Source organism: Bombus pyrosoma, linkage group LG11 (assembly GCF_014825855.1).
Source record: "Bombus pyrosoma isolate SC7728 linkage group LG11, ASM1482585v1, whole genome shotgun sequence".
In the NCBI taxonomy this organism is placed as follows: domain Eukaryota; kingdom Metazoa; phylum Arthropoda; class Insecta; order Hymenoptera; family Apidae; genus Bombus; species Bombus pyrosoma.
In genome coordinates, this window is record NC_057780.1 from 10,142,326 (window position 1) to 10,161,114 (window position 18,789).

Here is an 18,789-nt window from a genome sequence, read left to right on the forward strand (position 1 = left end):
TAAATTGTACTGGAAGATTGTATACAAGAATAATATGTATGAAAAATGAAAAATCATTATTTTTTATTAAATTACATCTCGTTTACAATGGTTCACATACACACATCTTATAAAATAATAGGTAATACATTCACTGCTGGTACAAAAATATGATATTATGTACACCACCTAATGTCAATAAGTCTTACTATGTAGTATTTCTATATGATAAATTTTTATTATAAAAAAAATCACTCTAAATTTGATTTAATAATTGTTAAAAATATGTACACATCGTTAATTGTGTTTACTATGTACAACTACCCTCCTGATCCAACATGTTCTAATTGATAGGCACATGCCTTGCATAAATATTGTTTAATTGAAAATCGTGATGAATTTGACTGTACCAAAGTTTTGAATACATATATATCACAGGTGGTATTTTGTAAAGAAGAACATGCCTTACAGACACAACTAGTGACTATGAATAAAATCCAAAAAATAGACCTCTTTGTTACACTTATAATATGTATGCAACTAATTAAAGTAGTGAAGAATACAATTTTATGTATAATAGCAAATAATGAGAAATTATTTCCTCTATAAACTACATATTTATACATATATATATATTGAAATTTATTAATTTCGTGCAATATGTCAATTGAAAACATCTAAATTTTTTAAATTTCTAAATTCCTTTATGAAGGAGGAAATAATCTCTTACTTTTGATAACGAGTGTAATGCGTAAAAATATATATTCGTCAGTATTTCAGTAACTATTCTTAGGAGCATACAATTTATTATCAGTCTATAAAGTGCAACAACAATGCATAACAATACGCCACTCTCTATAAAATATGAGTACCACTTAATTTTCTATTTAGTGATATTTGCATATGTGTACCAACCGAATCTTTAGTAAGACATCATATAATAGCATTATATATAAATAAAAAAAAAGAGTAAAAGATTCATTTCAATCTTAACATGCTAAAAAACAGATTTAAAAATATTAATTTTTATCAGAATTTCTATGAAGTATAAAAGTGTGGCGTTAAAATAAATTTTTCAACAAAAAAAAAAAAAAAAAAAAAAAAAAAAAAAAAAAAAAAAAAAAAAAAAAAAAAAAAAAAAAAAAAAAAAAAAAAAAAAAAAAAAAAAAAAAAAAAAGAGAAAAAAAAAGAAAAAAAAAAGAAAAAATTAACTTACAAATACTGAGATTGTAGATAGAAATGACTAATATTGTATAAATACTAATAATAAAAAAAAAGAAAAAAACATAAAGGAGAGAAACCGTGTATTTACCGATCCTTTTGGACATGTTAAATTTATACTGAGCGTAATTTATTTGACTTTTTTTGCGCATAGATAACTTGAAAATTTTCTTATTGGAATTTCATTATTACATAAATTAACAATCATTTTGATTTATAAGCTAATGCTCAGTGATCATCTCAATTCTTTTATAAATGTCATTACAGATTACCTAGCAATAATTAGGCAATCCTATATATTATTGGCAACTACACATTTTTACTTAAATTAATTATATATTTAAAGTATCTTTTAATGGCAGCGTTGCTACTTCAAAAAATATCCTAAAATAAAAATTATTTGTAAATTTCATTATTACTTTAATCTCCATTTTTAGTTTTTCTAATTATATATTAGAGATATGTATGAAGCATATTGATATACTTACTTGTGACTGTATTTGTTGCGTATAGTGGTGAGAGTTTCTTTATGTTTCCGATGTAGTCCATCTTCTTTAAGTTTCCGATGTAACCCTTGGTTCATAATATCTACGATATCTCGTATGTCATCAACACTATAACCGCTATAATATTTTAGAGTAGGAGTCCACCCTCCTAAATCTTTCATTTGTAATGCTAGGAGGAGTGCAGATGCAGCCATTTTACTATCGCTGAACATTATTGTCGAATAATCCATTAATGAATATTCAAGAATATATCGCGCTAAAGTTAATGTCGGCATCGACACTTTTGCACACTGTTCGAAAACCACATAATTATAATTTGTTACATTATGATAAAAAAAAAGCGTTATTAACGTAACTCACCCTAGCATATCGTCGAAGAAATCGATAAGAAAGTGGTATACCAAGATCAAAATCGACTACTTTCAATATGCTCATTTCCATTCTAATTAATTCTCTTTGTGTGTAAGCACCGTCACATATATACAAAAAATCTTCCACCATTGGAGGTATTCTTTCCTTTAAAATTATACAATTGAACAATAATGGGACATGCTAAATTTATCTAGAAATTAACCCTTTGCGGACGGGACGATTGGAAGTCAACCGTACCATGAGGCCGAGCTGCTGCCGCGATAGTCATTTAAAATTGTTAGCGCATATTTCTGCTTAAACGCGATTTTCGTTCATAGCACTCCAAGATGTCAAATTCTAGATATATGTACATGCACAGATTTTCCATAGGATAAATAAAATGACACACATATGAATCTTCTATATATATGCATATATGAGATACACGAGTTTCTCGACCATAGCGATGCGTTTACATAGGACACAGATATGAGTTTTTCGGCTTTATCAGTTGTTTTCACCAAATGAATATATGAGTTTCTCTGCCAAATTGATGGTTTACGCAGAACGCATATATGCAGCGGTAGTCCGTAAAGGGTTAAATAAAAATAATACAATTAATTTCAATACTAACATCATATTTACTTGCTATGAAAAGACTTGCTGCTCCCAATAATTGTAATGTTTCTTTTCCAACAATTACTTTTGTCAAGTATAGGTCAACTAGTTTCACAGCCAGATATAGAGTTTCATGATTGAGTTCAAAGGATTCTTGAACTTCTACCATCCAGTCAACTAATAAAGCTCTCATCCATCGTGAAAGGCATACTTGTTTTTCCATATAATCTCCAATTGAAAATAGATGTTCCCTTTCTTTTAAATAATTGAAAATATCCATGGCATAGTGAGAAACTTGAAATGGATCCAACCAATTTTCTACATCAAAATCCCACTGAACACCCTCAGGTAATGTTCTTTCAGGAACAGCATCCAATTGATTCGTTATTACTTTTTCTTCAACTTTTGCAGGTACTTGAGGCTCACTTGGTTCATTTTTTTCATCTATTTTCTCGATTTCTTCAGACTGTTTTTAAATATTTATTTGAACAATTAAAATTCACATAAAAGTACACGATATAGGTAAAGATATATAATAACAAAAATTGCTTACCTGTACATTGCTTTTTCTGGATTTCTTTGTACTGTCATCTCCAATATCATCTAATGCACTTACATACAAAGAACTGTCCTCTGATTTTTCTAAATCTAAACTACGTCTAACCTTTACAATTTTACTAGGTATTTCAACTTTTCCATCATCCTTTTTTACTGGTTTCACACGTGGCACTGGCTTTGGTTTTTGAGGTATTACCTCTGGCTTAGTCACAACTTTTTCAAGCGTTCTAATAGAACTTGTCTGTGTGAAGGGTTTTACTTGAGTAACAGCTGTCTTTTTTACTGTTTTCTTTGGTTCTTGTGTTTGATGTGTCCCCAATGTTTTTCCAATTGCCTGTAATTTTATATGTTCTATTATTATATTTCATGGGACTTTTATCAACAAAATATAAAAGAAGAAAAATGAAAGATTAAATAACATACATTAGTAATATTTCCCAGTGCAGATCTCTTTGTTGTCTTTTCTTTTGGTGGGGATGCTTCTGCTTTTCTTTTGACACGGGGATCTTTACCGAGAACAGGTGGCTTAACTAAAACATTGTTTAGTGCAGAATTTTGACTTCTTGTGGCTATTCTTTTTCTTGTATTTGTCACATTAGTACCACTTTGTTTATTTTGTATATTTAAAATTTTTGATGGAGCCATCCTTATAATTACTTAAGATTAAAATTCAGATTTTCCCCTATATAGGAATTAAGTATTAATATATTAGATTCAATGTATAATTTTACAGTAATAAAAATACAATCAACGACTATTTAAATCCATTATTAAATAAAAGATTTTAACTTAAAGTTTTAATTTAAGGTTTTTACTTAAAAATATCTAAATATAAATAAATATTACAGTAATATTTTTTAACGCAATATAAGACTTTCAATAGCAATATGTTAAATATACGTGGTCTAAATTACGAAGAAAGCAAAGCTCGATGATCAATAAATTCGATTGTTTATTTGTTCATTGGCACAATTTTATAGCACTCTGATCAATATCTAACCAATTTATTAAAAAATTGGAATCACTTTTTGTTATAAATCGAGAGATTTTTTTACATTTCTTGTACTTGAATTTTGATTATTGACTTAATTCATGAAACAGTCTATTCGGGATGAGAGAAAAGCGCGGGAATATAACCAAGAATACGTCGTTAAATGAGATACAAAAGCATAAGTTTTCTCGTTTTAAAACTACGATACACAATCTTTAAAAGTAAGATATGTCAAAGAAGAATGAAAATAAGTTTGATAAATTCATCATGACTGCTATAAGGACAAGCGATCGCAAAAACGGCCCAAAACTTTAGTAATTTGTATACAGGAGGAAAATGGACTATTCACTTAAAAGGTTATTTTTCTGACAAAATATGAATTATTCCGACTTACTTGTAAGTATGAATTATGATTTAGTATGTTCTGGTTTAATAATAATGTTTCTCATTTATCAAATTCTTATGATATTAACAGATTGCTATGTGTCCATTTATCTCTTGAGAGCAACTGAAGTTGACGCTGTTCAAATTATCACAGTTATTGTTAACTCTTCCTGTTATTGGACCACTTCGGTTTACGCCAGCCAATCAGAGACGAAATTAATCCGACCGCCACCTATCGACAGAATATACAATTCAATACTGTTCCGTTTATTTAAAACGTATACATTCGTTTTTTATACTTTATATAATCAATGACTTATATTGTACAAGTACAATTTTAATTAATCTTTAATATAACGTGTGCACCACATTACTGAACTTTAAGTAGAAAAACATACCAATTGATTAACAATTTGGTATACTCAATTTATGATTGTCTATAATGTAAAACCAAACAATATGTATAAAAAATCGTCTATTACATATACATTGATATATATATATACAGAACACTTATGTCTATCTTCCTCTTGTTTGTTCTGTTGAATACTGCAACACATTCTTACTGCAAATAATTGGTCTCATGTGAATAGTTTGAACTTGATATTTGTAATAAATAATTAACCTTTGACCTGTACTTAATCGTTCGATTTAGAGTAAAACACTAGCATGCTTGAAACTTCGGGTAGATACATAAATTCTATTTGAGCAATTATAAAGAGTATTTCGTTTCTTTGATGTTCGCTAACCTAACTAAACATGATTTTCGTTTGGATATTGTGAAAGTTTTGTCACATACCGAATATTTATCATATATTCTCTTCATACGTGTATACCTTCGCGTGCCGTGCTCCGGATTTTCGTTTTTATTGGTCTTTGATTTTATGAGCCAAAAGAATGCAAAGTGAACGTTTTGTAGTTAAGTATATAACAGTGAACAACTGTTTTGCTTATTTGCCGGACACCTGGCTACGTAAATTGGAAACTAAGGTTGGTGCTTTGTTCTTATAATCAACTAGGAAACGTATAGATTGTGAAACATATATCACACATATAGTGGTAGATAGAATATCTGATACACCAATTGGAACTCAACGAGTTGATTTTGAATGCGGTAATATCCTATCGTCTCGCTAGATGTCGAGATTAATTTTTTCTTCGGTTAAGTGGATAAGAAAGTTCTCGTTGGCATTGAAGATATTTCGATGATCACAGATCCATATATTATTCATTAATCGTAATAGTTCTAAGTGTTGCCTCTTTATTACAAGTAATAATTTAAATTTTTATATTGATTTCGTTATAAATGATTGTGTTCGTTTCTGTTACCATTATATGATAAAAGGAGAACGTTGAGTGTTGGTAATTACGTATGTATGTGCATACACAAAAAAGTTTTTCCAAAGGTAATTATCTAAAAAGGTTAATTCCTTAAAATTTAAAGATCGGGCAGTTTCTGGAAAAATATTTGACGCGTATTTTTTTGTATTTACTAATATATAGGCAAGGATTGAAAACGGCTCTCAAAATTAGGGACGAAAAAAGGAATTTTTCTCAACACTTCAAAAACTATTGGATCTGAAAAATATTGTGTATTTTTCTAACAAAAAATTTAATTACATCAGCAGTTTTCTACAAGCATAAAATATAAACCTATATAAAAATTATATTAGGAATCATTTATTTTTCTCATATTTTCTTAAACATTGTTATTCTACCTTTGTTTAAAATTGTTAATATAAACATTAAACAAGAGCTATGAAATATTTTATTCCATCGTTTTAATAAAGTTAGGGTAGTAAATATAGAGACAGGTCAGAAGGTATTTTAATGGTATACGACAAGTTGAAAAATTATATGACATTTCGGCTGCTAATGCATTACTTTCCTAAATAAATTTATGTTTAACTGATGGTAGAGATCGGTTGGTAAAATAAAATAGTCCGATTTGCGTTACCCGCTCTTATTGCAAGCAGCTATGCAGGTTTTCATACCTGTGTAATCTAAAATCAGTATTGTGAAAACCAGACATTCAGAGTGTACTACGCCAGATATTTCTTAACTTTTTTTTATTTTTGTGACCTTTATACCTATCGGTTAGACGACTTAAGTCGCATTACACTAAATTTGTTATCAGCTTATTAAATTTAATTCCAAAAAGTTATCCACGCCTATTATCTGACATTCTTATACATTGTTTGATGCCGTTATTGGGTGTTATCGAATAAAGAATAATAATTCCCTTCTGATTTTGCCTACTGCTACATAGGGTATATATAACTTCAAAATGATAAAAGGTGAACAACAATTTAGTATTAGGCAAAATTATATGATTCCAAATGCATGACCTAACGTATATCTTCGCTTCAAAAATGCCCATTCCAGGCGTTGAAATATTTTAATTTTTAATAAAATATATGAATAAAATTTAAAGTCGAAGTATATCAGTGGAGCCTAAATAGAGATGAAATATTCTTCGACAAGACGTAAATCGTTTCTTATAATATCAATTGTGCCTTGTTGTGAATTTAACTTTTTGGTTATTAGTGTAAATTATTATCAAAGATATAACTATCTTTTTTTAAATAATTCAATATCCTTTATTATAAATTATAGGAGAATGTAATTCAAATAATGCATAAGGATAAAACATATTACATGTCTTATAACGTAAGACCGAATCCCAGTGGAATACTGTGCCTTGGTACAATTTTTGCAAGAAGTTTGAACATTGAAGAAGGTGACAAAGTATATGTATCCCTTTTAAAGGATGTTCCAATTTCAACAAAAATTAACGTCGCACCTCTCACTACGCCTGATAGGGAAATTTTGGTACGTCCTATAAAAGTCAGGTAGCATTGTCGTATACTCGACTGGATATAAAATTGTATTACTTTTAGGAAATACAAATGGAAAAGGTGCAATCGACACTGCTAAGTCAAATTCACGTGGTAGCTGTGGGACAGCCAATCGTCGCGTGGGTTTCGAAACATACATCTATTACGCTAATCGTAGGCAAGTAATTAAAATTCCCTGTATAACGAGACACCCTATGTTCCCTACAACGATCGTTCATTACCGATAAAATTAGAACGCTACAACAAATAAAGATCAGATGGACATAATGTGAAAGAAGTTATAGTGTAAGAATTCATATCGTAATAGAAATGACTATTGTTCATAGGAATGGCCATTAAAAATAATTAAAGTTTGCTTAGTTACCGGCTGTGGTTAAAGTTACAGAGTCGATAAGTTTTTACCAATGTAGTGACTTCTATTATTTTGTAAATAGAAATACATACATATCTAGAGACAGCAGAGTCGTTTCCTTTTTACAGAATCGCTAGAATCAACAATGAAATACGGAAGGCTAGAGCAATTTTCCGAGGTCCACGTTTCTGATACAGTGGCAAGTACAAAAAAGAACGAGTCAGACGAAAATTCTAAACAGTCGTCCAGTATAGCGAGCAATCTGCTCTCTGCTTTCAAAAAATTCTTACCAAGCGTAAACGGTCAAAATTCAGAAGAAGACCGAGCAGCAAAGAATTACAAACTTTTGCAGAGTTTTCGCGATAGGAAAATACCGACGGTGTATCGCGTCTATCCGATGCCCAGTGTGAATGCAATCGAAGGAAATGAATACGACGAGATTGCGCGTTGCCCCTATCACGTGTTTATTCCAAGAATTCAAGCGCCAGAATTCTCACAATCAAACGATTTTGCTATCTGTCGTATAAAGAAGGTTCTAGAGGACAAGCAATACGTGAACCTAACCAACACGAATTTTCTCCAGGAAGACGAATCCCCGGTTCCAAAGCTTTCTACGGAATTGATAACGAGAGTGTTTATATTGGAAGATTTATTAGAGAAATCCTCCACGTTGGACAGGAACCACTTTAACGTAAATTTTCGTCATAAAAGCGTATACGTTTCGACCAGTTTGAGAAGCAGTTTGAGCTTAAAAGTAGGTGCGAAAGTAAGTTTGTGTTTGGTAGATACTTTTGAAACATCTGCACCATCTTCCATCGAGCTGTTCTCGTGGAGACGTTCTGTGTCTATGAGAGATTTCGAGAATTACGTTAAAACGCATTCCTTTCATAAAGAATTGTTAATCAACGCACGTGCTGTTATCGCTATGGATAACGGTTGTCGTTGTATAGTGAATATCTCACCGAGGAATTGTAAGTTTGCCATGATCACGGAGAACAATTTAGGAAACGTGAGGGTGCATGTAAGGGATGTTGAAGAGAAAAGTCAACTGAGGATATCTGAACACTTGGATCAAGAAACTCCCTCGCTAGGCATGACATCCACGAGGTATTGTTTCTCTTCTCTGTATGCATTCAAATTATTAGCTTTTTTTTATATTATTAGAAAATTACTCAAAATCTACAGAATGGTTCATGAATTCATCACCACAATATTTAAGCTAATTTTGGTAACTTAATAAAACGAAGATTTAGAGTAAAATTTCATTGTTATTAAATGAAGAATTTATTGATGTAACAAATAATTTCAAAAGTATTATTTTTCTTATTAAAAAGAAATCGGAGTAATTTTTTAAATAGCACCATGTGTTTTGTTTTTATCGTGTTTTATACTTTTTCTTCTACTTCAAATATTATTTGTTTTAGATACTTAAACAAAATTCTATCAGAATGCGAACTCGCGTTAGATCTTGGTCTAGGCTTGAAAACACAACTACCATTCGAATACGAGCCTGAAAATATCTTAATTTCTGGAGCAATTGGTTCAGGCAAAACCACTATCTGCAAGATACTTGTAGAAAAATTACAGAATCCACCGTATTTTGTACACACTCGCATGATGGACTGTAGATCTTTAAAAGGTAGATCTATAGATCAATAAGTAAGCTGCGATCGTTTAGCCATTTATGGAAAATAGCTCATTTGTAGAAAATTTGAGGGTGGAGAAATAAACAAAATGCACATAATATTAAAAATATATGAAATAAAAAAATAAAAAATATAATAAAATATTTAACCAATGAAATATATCTCTACATAAAAGTTATTTCTTTGGTTATATTCATAAAGATATAAAATTGCATCCTCAGTCTATTTATATAATGTATTAAAATATATATAATTATACATATAATATTATATTTAATCCCGTTTCCTTAAAGAATTTCTCGATCTATGGGACTTGTTAATTTTTAGGAAAGAAGGCTGAAACGTTACATAAAATTATTATGACCGCACTAACTGAATGTATTTATTATCAGCCTTCGGTATTATTTTTGGACGATTTAGAGTCTATTACCAGTGCGTCCATGAATGATGAAGAGAACACTCCCGATGCCATAAACGCTGCCAGGTATTTTCGTCTAGTTTAAAATAAAATTGTAAAAATTTATTCTTATTTTCTAATTTCTTGTTATCAGGGTCACAGATATGTTGGTTAATACAGTGACACAATATCAAGAAAGTTATCAAGTATCAGTAATTGCTACGTGTGCGAGTGTTAGCACGATAGGTCAAAAACTGAGACCGGCTAGGGGCTGTCACTTTTTTAGGACTGTTTTAGCTGTTCCTAATCTAGAGAAGGTATTTTATTTTGACTGTATATTATTTGTAAAATAGATGTTCGGTTGCAGTATAAGAAGACACAATGTAAGTCTCAAACATTTATAATTCGTAATACGCTTATTTACAAGCGTATACATTAATTAGAAATAGGTCAACTATTAAGGACCAAGTTAGTTAAAATGAAAGTTATATAAATTAAGAGTTATAACTTGAGAAAGAGAGGAAGGAGAATGTGTACGTGGTAATCGAACTATGTATTAGAAAGTCATCGTGTTTAAATAACTCAGATCGTGATCAGTGTTTCCGTTTGGGATATAACGTATACTCTCTAATTAGGCGGATAGAATCGATATTTTGCAATTAATGCTTGGGGACAAGTTGTACGTGCCTGGAGACGTGAATTGGGATTACTATGGAAACAAGACCGAGGGATGGATGGTTCAGGATCTCGTGGATATGGCTGAGAAAGCTGCATTTGCCGCTTGGAAGCGTCACGGTACTACAGTTACCTTCGTTTAAAACAAATATTAGATTAAAATATTATATCATTTTCATTTTTATCATTTATTAATTTATCTAACATCAAACAATTTTTTTTATCGTAATGAACATATAATTAGTATGTACTCGTATAATGACCAACTATTGTACATTCTATTGTATATTATTATTTTATTGTTATGAGATGATAGAGTTGGTTTTAAATAATTGATAGATATGGAAAATGAAAATTATAGATAATTTCATCTGTAAGATTGGAATAAATTATGGTATAATTTTTAATATAATTATTTATAATGTTAATTTTTACACAAAAGGTACAAAGTTACAAGTTTTCTAATGTTTTGTGCGAAGTACGAATAACTAGTATCATTTCTGATCATAAGATAAATATTTGTAATGTTGATTTTTACACAAAAGGTACGGTCAAGCCTCCAGTCGAGGTCGCAGAAGAAGATGTAGCGATCGCCCTGAAGAATTGCACACCGATATCTTTGCAAGGTGTACAATTGTACAAAGGGGCGGGCCATGTTTGGTCCGATATTGGTGGTCTGGCTGAAGTGAAAAGATCTCTCGTAGAGATTCTGCAGTGGCCATTAAAATATCCTGAAATATTCAAGAATGCCCCGATTAAGTTGCAAAATGGGGTTTTATTGTACGGCATGCCTGGCACGGGAAAAACGATGCTCGCCAAAGCGATCGCTAACGAATGCGGTGTTAATTTAATCAGTGTTAAAGTATGAACGAATACATTTTTACTTTCTTCTCTATTTTTCCTTTTATTCAACTTAGTAATTTAATTATTACATATATAAACGTGTATTGCAGGGTCCAGAATTATTATCAAAATATATTGGTGTTAGCGAGGAGTCTGTTAGGAACGTATTCGAAAGGTAAGAGTTTTTAACTGTGTTATGTTCTTCCAGTCATTTTTGACTTAATTTTCGAATATTAAAAAATATTTTGTCAAAAAAAATGAGAAAAACTCTTGTCTGCAAATATGCGTGATTTCTCGTTTCAAGATTAACGATAAAAATTGGTAAAATTTACAGAGCTCTTCGTGCCAAACCGTGTGTATTATTTTTCGACGAATTTGACAGTCTTGCTCCAAGGTAAATTTATTTATTTTTTACTAATGTTCGTTTATGGACCGTTTTAAACTGCACCATTTATTACCGAATTTATTTCAGACGAGGTCACGATAGTACTGGCGTTACTGACAGAGTGGTAAACCAATTATTAACGCAAATGGATGGGGTGGAGGACAGAGAAGGTGTTGCAGTCGTGGCAGCGTCTTCAAGACCAGATTTATTGGATCCAGCACTATTAAGACCTGGACGTCTCGATAAAGCTTTATATTGTCCACTTCCGAATGAGGCAGGTAGCTTTTGATTTTATCCTTATAATTCCAAATAAAAGTAATATATTCTAATAAATTCTAATAAGAATTCTATATTCTTATAACTCGAAATAAAAGCTTATATGCAGAAAAAGATTCTATATAGGTACAATAAAATTATGTAATTGTTTCTCTGATAAGAACGTCAGTTGAATAAAATTATTTCTCGAATTATATAGGTGGACAGGGAGGAAATCTTAATTGCTCTGTGTAAAACACAAAACATAGATACGACGGGGTTAGATTTAAAAGAACTGGCAGTACTTACTTCGGGATTTACGGGTGCAGATTTAAATGCTGTGGTAACACAGGCCAGACTATCAGCTTTCGAAGATGCTGTTGCGAATGTTTCTGTAAGTATGTCTAAATTGATTTAGGACTACGTACAAAATATATATATGTACACCACATTAGTCACGTTACGTATGATAAAATGTCAGGCAACGAACCCTTTATCAACGAACCCCACTTAAACGCTAGCACGAACATAAGTTGCTCAATATGAAGGCAATGTTTAAGTAACGAAAACGAATTGTACATATTACGGACCAAAGAATTGTTCCTCTGTTCCTAACGATCGCGCCGTTTTGTTACACGGCCCGTTGTATCTCTCTTCTGTAATAATGAAAAGCATTTTAGCGCGACTCCGGCCGAGAATCATTTGTAGGGAGCTTCCGAAGTAAGATAGTGCGTAATGATGATAATATCGTTAGGTGTATACTCCTCTCCTACCCCTCTCTGCTTATGTCCTATGTATATAGAGTGTCGAGCTGGCTAGGTGGGTAGGTATGGTGCGATATAACTGAGGAAACGTAGACCAGGTTTATTAGCGCACGCTGCCGAGAGCACCAGCCATCCCCCATTTCGCTCCACTTCATCCTGGCCTACGCCTCACTGAACGTCGAGGGGGTTATTATCTTATGCGTTATAATGATACACGGTTTAGGGCCTGCAGCGGTCCTGTAAAATCGAAAGGCAGACACCACCCACACCCTCGGTTGCCACCTTGCTTCCAAGAGTTCGGATTTTGCGATTGAACCACGAGATCACTTTCTTCGATACTTTATTAAAAGTACAGCGACTTATGAGAGTAGTCTTCCCGACGTAATTTTCTTATTCTTGAGTTTCGTTCTATTTTGAATCATAGAACCTTCCTGACTTCAATCGTACCACGAACTTAGGGGACCACGGCGTATATGATATACATATTTTGGTATCATGCTATTATATATTTTAGTAGTATTCGTGCGTTGTTAATACTAACTTAAATACCAGTATCCACGTACTTATAAGCGGTAGAGTAAACATAAAAAGTAAAGCGATATACGTGTCAGTATTCGCGTTTTACGTGTAACGTTTAAGAGGTGTGAGTGTCGTGTGTCTAATACGCTGAAAGTGGTAGAGTCATTAATTAACTTCCTACTAAGAAAACGAAGTTACGCCGGCACTTACCTACCGGAAGGACACGAATATCCAAACTGTACGTCTAATTAGCGAGCGAGTTTCCTGAGCGCGACACGTTTCGAGAGGAACGCGTCTTACTGATAAACGATAACGCATATAGGCAGACTTACAGGCCGTTTCTCGCTTAACCTACCAATTAATAGCCTTGTCTTCTTACTCTGACTTCAGGACGGAAAGATCGAAGCGGAGGACATTAAGGTTTCTCAGACGCATTTAATCGATTCCATCAAATCTACTCATCCTTCTTTATCCCTTGTCGAAAAGGAGAAATATAAAAGGATGTAAGTATTTCCTTAAACCGACCCATACATCTTAGCCAATTTTTAGAAGTAGGTCGAAACCTGATTTCTAGATCTGTGACAATGGATCGAATTTAAAATTTTGTGAAGCCTCGAAACTCTCGAAACCAGGAATGTTTATTTCTTTCCTTTTTTTTTTTGTAAAGAATATACATATTTTTTGCTAAGAATTAAAATCTTAATGGTTTTTTTAGAAGAACAACTTGTTTAATCAAAGCTTCCTGTATTCGAGAACATGAAACTTTCTGAATTTCGTGGGATTTTGAGATTTCGAGTGTTTCATCCTTTGTAATTTTTATATTTTTTCACCGCAGTTATGCCAAATTTGCGAAGAATGATAATTTCATGGAAGATATATTGCAAAATCAGAAAGCTACTTTGGCATGAACGCAAGATAAGGATTTGGATCTTTCTTTTGGTGTAATTAAGAATATATTTTCAATGTACAATGTTTCGTTATAAGAAATATGTTTATATCATTATTCTTATACATTGATACTGATTATTTATATATTGAATTTTGCAAGAGTACAATCGACTTGTATAAAGTGATTTCCAATAAACCAGAGTTTAATAATTATTCATATTTTTGTCTTATAACATAATAACTGTACGCTTATTACTGTTTCTTTCGTGATTCGTATTTTTAACACAACATTTTAATAAACCTTGAAACGATTTATGATTATATGACATTTTTTACTTGATCTATAGAGTACACTCGCAAAGTTATATTCTGGCACATTTTGTGTAATATATAATATATGCATAATATACATATAACATGCAATATATAACATAGAATAACATGAAGAATACGAGTGAAGACGAAGTCCGATTTTGTAACAATATTATCAAATTCTCCACCAAGATAGACTGTGCTCGAACAATTCTGGCAAACCGAAATCGCCTGACGTAAAGAAGAACGCGTTCTAATTTTCGTTTTATCGCGTATATACGGTTCTGCAGATCCGCGGAGCCGTTCGCGTTGACGGGGGCCCAGTTTTCCTCGTTTAGCCGAGCATAAGCGTAATCCGGATGCCTGCGTCTCTCAAGAAACTCAGCCTCCGGCGGCGTCGTTGCACGCCATGCTGAAGCTTAACAGCACGGGCATAGCGCGCCACGGAACTTTTCGTATTAATAATCGGTATAATAATTAGTATTTTCATGCGCGACTTAGCAGGAAGGATGTGGCCGCATGTAAGACAGAGAACGAGTTCCAGAAGTGAAACACAGTGAGAAGGAGGAAGAGAGAGAAAGAGAGAGAGAGTGAGAGAGTGAGAAAGTGAGAACGAGGCTCTGGGAACTTCGGTGAATCTTGATTTTAAGTTCAGGCGAAGGAGGCGCATATTTCACCGCGCTAATGTCCCGCCAGATAAACTACAATATTAGCTGCCTTCGCCCGTGATTTAATTTAACTTTGCCCCGGTGCGACATCCGCCTCTAGCTTTCAGCTGCCTCCTACTTCAGCCTGGTTAACCAGCATCTACCCCACGACCACCCAACCCTCTCTACGTCGACATGTGTTTATAGTTTTGCGAGGCTGGGATAAGCGGATTCCAAAGAAATTACGCGCTCGTTGAAATAACGTCGGGAATCTTCGTTTCCGGTTCCGATTTGTTCACTAGTTTCTCGACGAGTTCCTTTCATAGGTGTGTATATTTTATTGGAAGGAAAATGGGAATAAAATTATGTCGTTATACAGTTATATCGTTATATATACAGTATTTCAATTCGAATAAGCTTATTAGAAAGAGCAAAGAACTATTCAAAAACTTACAAAAGAATTATTTGTACACGCATATTAAACACATAATGTTGACAAAAAAGATAGATTCTACGAAATATCTAAAGGTCAAGTATTTAAAAAATATCTCTCTTTGATATTCTAACACGGGACTGAGTTATTTTCTGACACTTTTGAAATACGCATGCGACAATGAGTACTACCTTCAGCCATTAGCTTCCCATTAATTTATACAATTTATCAATATTCATGAACTGTTACTACAAATGGACAAAAATATCTGGATATGTATGAGCGGCTAGTATATTACGAAAAGAAAAACTTTTCTATCGACTTTTCATCGCTGCCACTGCTACTTAAATAACAAAATTAAAAAACTAAGCGTCTCAGTTAAAGTCCAAGTGAAAGGCGTTTCCGGTGGTGAGTTTTCCGCAACCATCAGAAGCCATTACGCAACACACAGTACCGGTGAACGCGGAGGCAAACAAACTTGCACTCGCGATTATTCCGCGAAGAATTAGGATGGCATTCAGTCCTCTTGGAAATCATGACGGCATTGTCGCATGTCCTTCGAATTGGCTGGGTGCCTCTACGTTTCTGTAGCTTCTCTCACCTCTTCTTCGTAACGTCTTCTTCGCTTCAAGACGCCCTTCTTGTCGATGAAAAGTAGAGGAAAAAGGAGGTGGAGGAAGAGAGAGAGAGAGAGAGAGAGAGTTAAGTTTTCGAATGTCAAGGTAACGAGATTAGTACGACGAGAAACGGTAATCAGGAATAAAAATGCTAGGACCGACGGCATTTACGCTAACTAATCTGCTTCAAGAGGCGAGGAGGCGCTAACGGAGTTAGGACCAGCCAGCCTCTGCGTTTCTACGGGGTTTTCGTCGCTCGGTCGGCTTGTTAGCCGGATAATTGGCCATTTTTATGCTAAGCAGACCCGTGGTTGTTACGCTACCTCGCATTCTCGTTTCCGCTTTTCTTCTAGTCGCTCTTACCTCCGTTTGATCGTCCTATGGTTTTGTCTTTTCACTCCTGAGAGAATTGGTCTTTTTAAAAAGTTGGAATTTTAAAAAGATGACAGCGTACCTTGCATAAATACAAATGTTTAGTTTCGTCTTTTGTGGAAGCTGTGTAACTATTCTAGGACATGTAGTTAATATACATCGAGAAACGTTCTATTAATGTGGTTGAAAAATTCACTTTTTAATGGAATACTATATGATAAACATTATTTATGAGAAATCATTATTCGTATTAATCGATAACTACGTTGTATTTTCTTGCAGAAAAGAATTCGATTAAGAAGTAGTAAAAATCTCCAAGGACGAAAAGAATATCCTCATCGCTAACAAATCGATAACTTTCGTACCGGGAAGTTCATTTCTTCACGGAGCTCGCAAACTTCCAACTTATTATCTAGAATAATTTTCAAAAAGAGAATTCAGTTTTGGGTTGGTCGTACATTCCGATTCACGTGCTCTTTCTTTATAGCGTCGGTCTCCTTTCTCTCTATCTCGCGGTTGGTACAAGATAAGGCTGTAACGGCGGTCTGTGCCGCGGTAAGGCGATTACCGAATCGCGGAAATACATTTCTCTGGTCAAAGTACCAGTGCACCTTTGTGGTAGAAGTCGCGAAAGGAAAAGATTCACCGTCCTCCAACTGCAACGATTGTTCCCCTTCTACAAAGCGAAATTGGACTGGAACGAAACGTATTCCCGGAACGAACTTCATTTTTATACCAATTTTAGTGTGTTTTTTTTATACCTTTATATTTTGCATACAACTTCGGAGTCCAATTATAACAATTACTTTACTCTGGATATTTTAAATATGTATGTATTCCGCACACATTACAAACTTTTTTTTATAAACGTACAAATATTCTCAGTTGAAAAATAACAACCACAGTAAACGATTTTTCTTTCCAATAAAAATCCCAAGGATTATCATATTCCCTTTCAATCTTCCGTGAAAGCTCTGTTTTTATGAAATTTCATTTTCTATCCCCGCTTATGATAGAATTTCGAAATTAAAGGAATCCATCCAGAGAAGATTGAAATTTTGCGTCACGGTTGGCTCTCGGGTGTGCAAACGAATCACATTCGCGGCTGTGATATGAAACAATTTCGCGGTTGCGATTCGATCCCGGAATTACGCGGCCGACACAGCTGGAGGCTGGACTAGGCGTGGGTGGTGTTGCAAAAATACAGGATGGAAATGCAGAACAAGGAGGCAAAATCCATCTAGTGATTTCACAGGCAATTATGTCGTGGCGGCGTGCTGGCTGGGTTACTCTTATTTAACGCCAATGTGCGCCGAGAGCACGCCTCAACGCCCTTGCACCGCGATCCCATTTGCGCGAAATTGTCAATGATAGAATGGCAGATTGAAAACTCGACATTCAGCGTACCCCCTTTCCGTCGCGTTCTCGCCTTTTTTCAAAGTCGTGACCGTCTTTCCTTCATACTATTTTCTTCTGCACCCCATCGCTGCTTCGAGTATACTTCGGTTTGTAGTTTGGGTCGTATATTTTGTGGGGTTTGTGATTTTTAAAAATATGGTTGTTGTTATTACTATATCTTATGTCGTAATTATTCAATATACTTATATATATATCGTAATAATTAGACTGCGGATTTTTATACAAATTCATATTTCTATAAAGAATACTAGTCTAGCTTCATTCTATCGAAGGAAAAAATGGAATATGAGCAAAGATTCGTTTCGCGCATTTAAATATTGCAACGAGAATTATATTTTGGATTTGTTATGTATTGTATGCACATATGTTAAATGTTATATATTTCATATTATTATATTTCTTAATTTCTCATAAGTGTATAGATTAATGCATAAAGCAAAAATGTTTAAAAGTAAAGAGATAAAATTATTATTGAACAATTTAAAAATGGATACAACGATGTGAATGTCACGGAAGAAAAATGGCATGATGTAAAGTTGTGCTTGGAGAACAAACGTTCTTGGCAAACACGGGAGATTCTGTTGGTGGGGTGAAATCGTCGGAACGTTGTACACGAGAGTTTCTCTAATAAATTGCACTCGAAACGTGACCGATCCCTCGAAAGTGTCACCGATATCTCTCGGTGTCGGTCGAATCGAATGAAAAGAAAGCAGCGATAACTCGATTATCAGAGACCCAGATAAATAGACGATGGCCAATGCGCTTTTACCAGGAACGAGTACTACCCACTCGAACGCGT

General features: G+C 33.6%; 2 protein-coding genes across 5 annotated transcripts; one reads left to right on the forward strand and one right to left on the reverse strand.

The window, feature by feature from the left end:
* Positions 1-1,147: 1,147 nt before the first annotated feature.
* Positions 1,148-5,657, reverse strand: LOC122572739 (G2/mitotic-specific cyclin-B3). Of its 2 annotated transcripts, none has more exons than XM_043738119.1 (8): positions 5,408-5,657; positions 4,619-4,840; positions 3,657-3,915; positions 3,229-3,567; positions 2,692-3,141; positions 2,067-2,222; positions 1,689-1,996; positions 1,148-1,584 (listed from the first exon to the last, which is right to left on the reverse strand). In XM_043738119.1, the coding sequence occupies exons 3-8, from the start codon at positions 3,876-3,878 to the stop codon at positions 1,533-1,535; spliced, it is 1,527 nt and encodes a 508-aa protein (XP_043594054.1). In that variant the 5' UTR covers positions 3,879-3,915; positions 4,619-4,840; positions 5,408-5,657; the 3' UTR covers positions 1,148-1,532. The 2 variants fall into 2 exon arrangements, with proteins under 2 accessions (XP_043594054.1, XP_043594055.1); XM_043738120.1 differs by lacking the exon at positions 5,408-5,657 and adding an exon at positions 5,007-5,149.
* On the forward strand, positions 5,155-14,403 carry LOC122572737 (peroxisome biogenesis factor 1). 3 transcript variants are annotated; one of them, XM_043738118.1, is made up of 15 exons: positions 5,155-5,193; positions 7,225-7,440; positions 7,509-7,623; positions 7,947-8,925; positions 9,243-9,457; positions 9,792-9,948; positions 10,016-10,178; positions 10,497-10,656; positions 11,082-11,398; positions 11,490-11,554; positions 11,714-11,773; positions 11,852-12,038; positions 12,240-12,413; positions 13,693-13,805; positions 14,138-14,403. In XM_043738118.1, the coding sequence occupies exons 2-15, from the start codon at positions 7,243-7,245 to the stop codon at positions 14,208-14,210; spliced, it is 2,976 nt and encodes a 991-aa protein (XP_043594053.1). In that variant the 5' UTR covers positions 5,155-5,193; positions 7,225-7,242; the 3' UTR covers positions 14,211-14,403. The 3 variants fall into 3 exon arrangements, with proteins under 3 accessions (XP_043594053.1, XP_043594051.1, XP_043594052.1); XM_043738116.1 differs by having other exon boundaries at positions 5,182-5,598; XM_043738117.1 differs by lacking the exon at positions 5,155-5,193 and adding an exon at positions 5,828-6,014.
* The last annotated feature ends 4,386 nt before the right edge of the window (positions 14,404-18,789 follow it).